This window comes from Engraulis encrasicolus, chromosome 21, assembly GCF_034702125.1.
Source record: "Engraulis encrasicolus isolate BLACKSEA-1 chromosome 21, IST_EnEncr_1.0, whole genome shotgun sequence".
NCBI classification, from domain to species: Eukaryota; Metazoa; Chordata; class Actinopteri; order Clupeiformes; family Engraulidae; genus Engraulis; species Engraulis encrasicolus.
The window spans coordinates 6,452,709-6,460,208 of NC_085877.1; the positions used below are offsets into that span (position 1 = coordinate 6,452,709).

General features: G+C 45.6%; 1 protein-coding gene across 7 annotated transcripts in view; it reads right to left on the minus strand.

Annotated features, from left to right (window-relative positions):
• Positions 1–7,500, minus strand: part of dysf (dysferlin, limb girdle muscular dystrophy 2B (autosomal recessive)) — a 97,334-nt gene that overhangs the window by 16,071 nt on the left and 73,763 nt on the right. For all 7 annotated transcript variants that reach the window (XM_063187359.1, XM_063187363.1, XM_063187361.1 and 4 more), the window contains one exon: positions 4,023–4,121. In XM_063187359.1, the coding sequence (XP_063043429.1) occupies positions 4,023–4,121 (99 nt within the window). The remainder of the gene's footprint in view (positions 1–4,022; positions 4,122–7,500) is intronic.

The following is a 7,500-nucleotide window of genomic DNA, read 5'->3' on the forward strand; positions in this document are numbered from 1 at the left end:
TTATGTACAGACAACATATCAGTTGCTAAAGTCGAGCAGAATTATTGTTTTGAGGTAATTATGTGATCATTTAAAATTTGACCCATGCAACAAATCTCAAAAAAGTTGGGACAGGGCCAAAACATGTTGTAATAGTTGGATAATTCTAGAAATAACACAAGGAAGAATATTTTAAAAGGAACTATATTGACTGCCAACATTAATGTACAACTAAAATACCATCACAGAAAGGCTGTGGCACTCAGCAGCGAAGATTTTGAGGGACTAATTACTTATCTATTACACAGAAAGATTGAATTATCAAAATTGCAGGCATATAAGGCCTATTTCCGTAATATATAGTTCTGTGTAATCATTGCATGAGTTATGAGATCATGACATACTTGTGGTCAATAAGCAAACTATGACACTCCAACAATGACAGCTCTCGAAAAAATGACCATAAACACAACACTTGATTAATGCACATGATGCAGACATTAAACAGTGTTGCATGTGGAAAAGCTCATTCTATGGAACTAGGAGACATGTGAAACTGTCCTCTGATTACAGGATGGAAAATATTTAATCCTTTTTGAAAATGATGGAGTCATGCACCCTCCAGGTTATATAGAAAATGAATACTTCAGCTTGATTTAGTGGTCAGTCTGAAAGACAGCATATACGATGGTAAGGGGGTGCAGAGGTGACTTGGTTCGGGTCTTCTTACTCATGTAGAGCATTAAAATGAATGTTGAATGATACATACAGACTTTAAACAGCAAACATAGCTACCAAGGCATTATATTTTGGAGAACCGCCTTTAGATATTGTCCCCTAATGGTGGCAAATTTAAATCTCTACTATGTTCCAACTGAGTGGTTCCATCATAAGCGTAAACAGGTCACAAAATTGTTTTCTTGCAGTCAGGATATGCCCATATTAAGCATAACAAAAAGGTAAACAAGTTGAAGAACACACCTTTCAGTTGAGCTGCTGAAATCATGTCTCGCACATCAATATATCTCATTTTTGAATAAAATTATGCCATCAGTCAAAGTATTTAACTGTTCAGTCTCATCCCTTGTGTTGTGTTTAGTCTTATCTAATATAAAATGCATTTTATTGGCCCTGTCCCAACTTTTTTAGGATTTGTTGCAAGGGTGAAATTTTAAATGATCACATAATTACCTCAAAATAATAATTCTGCTTGACTTTAACAACTGATTTGTTGTCTGTACATAATGTTCTACCTTGTTAACATATTAGATGTTTTGAAAATGCCAGCGTTTTGATTTTATTCACAAAATATAAAGTGTCCCAACTTTTTTGGAATCCGCTTTGTAGTATCGGTAGCGTTGGGCTATCGAACTGGTCCTTTAGTCCAGCAGTATCGTCAGAGAGAGTAGAGAGAGAGAGAGGTTCCATTGGCCCATTGTTTCCTGGTTCTATTATGGCGCCCCTTAGGCAGACCTAGGCAGACCTACAGTAAGGACTGTTCTATTCATTGTAGGAGCATTATGACACGGCCCTTTAGGCAGACCGGAACCTGGTCGCGTTAGGTGCCCATAGAAACCTATTATCTCTATATACTTAAAGAATCTCTGGTATTGTGCTGTGACTCCCATTAACAAGGTGGCGAGTTCGAGACCCCGAGGGGGAACGAACTGCGCGGGAACACTTCGGGTTAAATATGCACAAAGTCCTGTCACAGAGGCTAGAGGACATAGCTTTACCATGTGTTGAACCAAAGTCATTCTGGTGTTGCTATTTGGTTTCTTTGCTGTTTAAACATGTGCAGAGACCTTCTCCGTAACCAGAGTGTTTTGAAATGTAATAAGAAAAGTTTAAAGTTGCATCGTTACAGGAAAAACAAACTGGGGGTGAAAATTTATGATGGCGCAGGGGTGCGAGCCAATGCCACAGGATTGGTGCGGGGGACGGGAATGGGTCAGAGCCACAGGGGATGTACCACCGAGCCGGCGGTACCATGACCCAAACCCAATAAACACCCGGCCTAGTTACTTTCAAAGGATCCATGAGACAAACGAGTCAAAGCCCACAAGCACAAAAGTATGGGTCCCTGGTTGCCCAATTCCCCCAAACTCTGCCGTCTACATCACTACACCAGACACACACACAGACACAGATGCACACACAAACAGACCTACAGTATGCGCACTTGCCAACACACGCGCACACATAAACACACACACGCCCACACACAGACACACACACAGACACACACAGACAAGCATGCATGCGCACATGCTCGCATCGCTTGCACACACTCACTCACGCACGCGCGCGCGCGCACGCACGCACGCACGCACGCACGCACGCACACACGCAAACGCACACGCACACGCACACACACACACACACACACACACACACACATACACACACACGCTCGCGTCGCGTGCACACACTCACTCACACGCTATCACACACTTGCCTGCTGATCTCAGCATATTTTGAGGGACGGGGGGGTCTGTGTCACCCCTCCGGGGAGACTGACAAGTCATACCATGGCAACGAGCAGCCATCAAATCCAAAATCCCACCGCCTACATCTACCCTTACACCCCCAGCCTCAGCACCAACGTCACCACCGTCACCACCCACTTCCCTCCTCCCTCCAGTTTCCAGCTTGGAGCCGAGGTCGCCCCTGAGAAACTGACTTTCGCTGGATAACAGTCAGAAAGTTCTCGGGCTTTCGCGAAAAGGTTGGAAAGTGTGGCTCATGAGCAAATGAGCCTCTGACAGTTGGGATCAGAGACAGGCGAGGCGAGGCAGAAACACAGGGCGGAGAGGAGGGGTTGGGGTGGGGGTGGGTGGGTGGGTGGGTTATTGGTGGTGTGTTAGAGGGGGTTTTAATTCGAGACCATGACGTCAGAACAAGGCAGCCCCAGTCTCAGTCCGTGTGCATGGTTATCCCCCAGCGACATTCCCGACATGAATTCATTGGAAAGCTTTAGAAGCTGGCAGTGGTGGCTGCACTGTGCTCTGGGTTTGGAGTTTAGGGTTTAGCTCGTGGGAAGCCCCGGAGTGGACGTGTCAGGGGCTGAAGTGCGTGCATTGAAACAGGCACGTGCGTTTCTTTCTACAGCTCTGCCGCCGGGAGACTGGGAGGCCTTTGTCTGTTGGAAACGCGCGCACACACGCACACACACACACATACACACAGACACAACACTCTTTTCATGTGGTACTACCCACCGGGGCAGTGTTGAGGAGTAGCGGTGGGCACACATGTCTGGATCCATTTTATCGTCCGAGTGATGCCATTTCTATGTCCAACAATTCATAAACCACTTGAAACATGTTCCCATTTCCATACAGCACTGGTATGGAATTCACATGAGGGGTGCAAGCTCTGTATTGGGACCTTCTGTTTCATTGATCTACTATGCACAAACACACCAGCAAAATGGGGACCACCCTAGCTGACTGTTGACCACCCTAGTTGATTGTTGATTTTTGATTGTTGAGTAAGTATTTTTTTATTATTAAAATAGTCATGAAAAGATCAAATTTGTCGGGCAGCACTGCTTCAATGAGCAGCATTGTTGAGACCTAATCTTGCCACCATCCTACTATACACAGTGCACTTTTAAAAGACAAAACACAATGCTTATGGATACTCAACAATTGTGACACTTGACTCAACATACACAGAGTAAAGTATATAGCCCTATACCACTGTGGTATAGTATAGTATGGGCATATAGCAGTAGAGTATAGTGTACTATAGACATATAGCAGTGTAGTAGAGCAGTGTTTCCCAACCAGGGGTGCGTGTACCACTAGGGGTACGCGAGCACACTGCAAGGGGTACTTGGAAAAAAGTAATTTTAACAAATGCATGGAACATAGTCACACTGGATTAGAAAAGGTGATGTAAAACAAGAGTTAGGGGGTACTCATGGCCCAACGAAAAGGCTTAGGGGGTACATGACACAAAAAAAGGTTGGGAACCAATGTAGTAGAGTATAGGCATATAGCAGTGTAGTACAGTGTAGGCATATAGCAGTGGCTTACCTTCAGTGTGTCCAGGCCTTTGTCCAGATAGGTCCCACATTTACTCCTCTCCCCCGATGATGCATAGTACTTACTCCACCAGTCCATGAACTCATCCTCCTTCAGTGAAACAGGAATAGAGAGATGGTTAACTTGCATTCCAGAAATGTGTTGTAAAACATGACTAGCTCTTTTCCAAAAAATAAAAAAATCCTAAATGATTAAATGTGTTTATTGTGCTTAACAGTAAGTATCAGTAATATTACCGTTATGTTGTTTGAACCTGGTTAAGACATAATTCAGATCACACTATCACAGTCCTGATTACCCAGATGTCACGTTCTAATCAAGTTTTAAAAAGATGTATGAAAATTCAACTCGAATGGCTTCCGTAGCATTTTGGGCTCTTCATTTACAGTATACTTACACTGTGGTGACATCACTTACAGAAGGTGTTGTGGCAAAGAATCAACACTTCCCTTGTTGTTAAGAAAACAGAGAGGACACGAAATAAACCCGAGAGCCCAACCGAAAATTAAGATGAAAGTCAGTGAGTTAAACACTTGATCCAACTCACCCACGGTGATATTGTCTGTATCCAGCACATTTAGTGAGAATAGCAGAGGAAGGAGGAGTTAGATTAGATATAAGATTCAGAGGGGTAAAATACAACATGCAAGGTGCAAGCAAACATGCATTTTCCCACAGTAACTGTGACACCATCTTATAGGTCATATATATTCACTCATTTCTGTCTCTCTGTATCTGTCAGTACATCTGAATGATAGATTTAAGGAATCAGTAGAGAGGAAAAGCATTGCTCTACAAAAAAGAAGTATATGAAGTATCACAGTTCAGTGACATAAAACAAACCCTTTCATGCAGGACTAATTCTGATGACCGGAAAATAACCTCAGTCACAGACACACACACAGACGCACAAACACCCCAAAACAACAGAAATTGGCCAGTCATCTAAGCACTTGATGTGTTATAAAAGCTGGCCTTGTTATGGTCTCGTAACAAAGCACAATATGGTTCAGTTATTAGAAACATAATGACATGTGTGTATGAGAAAATGGGAGTAAAGAAAGAAAGGCAGACACAACATTGAAATTTGTGTGTAAATGTATTTATTTGTGCGTGCGAGTGTGTTTCTGTGTGCGCACAGTAGACATGACCTTTCATTTCATTTTTGGCCTACCACACACACACACCTCAAACAAAAACACACACTTACTCCCCACAAGCACACAAACACACACAGGCACACACGCACAGACACGCACAGTTTCCAAGACCTCCACTTCTCCTTACAAACAGGGACAGAGCCGCTCAACATTCTTTTAACTGGTCTTAAAGTGCAACTAGCGCGTAAAAGGAAAAACATAGTCAGGCCGAAGAATAGTGGAATTTTTCTTCTTTTTTTCCGTGTTTTTTTCTCTCTCTCTCTCTCCCTTCTGGTGCAGCGGTTGTGGTGCATGGCAGCGTGGCACGTGTTTCGGCCGTAAGTTTGCGGGTGCCTGCTGGTTGTTGTGTTTAAGTGGCCCACGCGCCACGCTGGTGCCAAGACGTGGAGCCGTGCCCACCGCCACTAATCAGCGTGCCAGAGGACTGCGAGGAATCTGGACAGGGTGGCAGAAGCAATCAAGTGACAGACACCACAAATAACACGAGAGCAGCAGAGCGAGGGGGAGGCAGAGAGAGTCCTGCACCGGGTCGGGTACCCGCGGGTACCCGCGGGTACGGGTAAATAGTTGCCCAAATGGGTGGGTTTTAACGTTCCGAAATTTCACGGGTGGGTATGCGGGCGGGTAGGTTAAAATACGGGTGGGTAGCTCGGGTAGCACGTCAATCAAAATGGTCATAGTACTAGGAGGCTATTTTCTTTTTTATCTATTTAGATTTAGATTTTTATCTATTTAGATTTATCTATCTATTTTACCTATTTTTTGATATCACCGCAGCCATTATGACATCAGTCACGTAGCTATTTCGTCACTTTCACGCGACTGCATCTGAATTTGACTGCATTTGAAGTATTTTTTCACGGGCACGGGTGGGTAACGGGTAGAATATTAACGGGTCCGGGTGGGTACGGGTTTAACTTTGAAATTACCACGGGTTTACGGGTGGGTGGGTAATGCACTGCACGGGTATGGGTGGGTCCGGGTATAAAAAAATGGACCCGTGCAGGACTCTGAGGCAGAGAGAGAAACATGGTGACTGGAGGATGATGGGCGGCATAATACAAGGGAGCAAGTCCCATGGTTTTTTGGGAATCTCCTCAAAGCATAGCGGAGAAGAGAGTGTGATGGGAGATGAGAGACAAGCGAAAGGCGTCAAAAGAAAAAGAGGAGGGATGAGTGAGTGTCCAGAGGAGAGGAGGTGGTAAGAGCGGGGGACCATGTGGTGTGGTGGGGCGGGGTGGAGTTGTATACAGCGCTCTAATGCCAGTCAAGGCAATGCCTCTGCCCGAGTGCCCGTTGTGAGCAGAGCAATGGCACCACAGAACGATGGCAAGGGCATGTGGTGGAGATTTGCAGTGTCTCGTGAAGCTGCCATCAGGGTGAATTAGGTGGGATTGGTGGGGCGTGTGGCGGGTTGAACCGCTACTGAATGTGGCCCTTATGCTGAGGCCTGGCTCCGTCTCTCAGCGCTCATCAACACTAAGCCGCACTGCGGCTGGCGATACAATGGGGGTACCAGTCTGGGGGCCCCTTGCCCAAGTTTTTCCATGTGTGTTCGATGCATATATATATATGTGTGTGTGTGTGTGTGTGTGTGTGTGTGTGTGTGTGTGTGTGTGTGTGTGTGTGTGTGTGTGTGTGTGTGTGTGTGTGTGTGTGTGTGTGTGTGTGTGTGTGTGTGTGTGTGTGTGTATTTTCGAATGAGTGAGACAGATGCCATGTTTCCATGTTTCAACAAAGTTCCCCCATATACTTTATGCATGTGTCTGTGGGTATGTTTATGTGTGTTGTTCGCTTTCCCATGCTTCTGTGAATGCTTCTGCGCATGTGTGTGTGTGCGTGTGCGTGTGTGTGTGCGTGTGCGTGTGCGTGTGCGTGTGGCGCATAACTGAGGTCCCCTCACAATGAATTATGTGGCTCTTCCACTAAGCTTCATCCAAAGCTTGAAAGTGCATGTCTGGGAGACAAAGAAAATGCAAAATGTGTCCACTGCCACAAGGCCTGCAGACACAGAGTATCGTACCAAGAAGCAGGGCCTGTGTGGGTGGGTGTGTGTTTATGTGTGTGTGTCCAGTCGCTCAACCAGGGCCAAGCCTTAAGAGTGTGACTGTGTCAAAGCTGGGCGAATGGAGCGGGCCTGCCAGACTGGATGTGTATGCCAGCCAAAGGGAAAAGGCGAAAGTGGGCATAAAGGAGAAAAGACTGGCTGGTCTGGGCCGGGGTGGTCGGAAAAGTCAGGCCAGGGACCGTTCCAAAAAAGCCATTCATCTGAAACCAGCCTGGCAGCGCCCAGTCACTCCAAAAAGGTT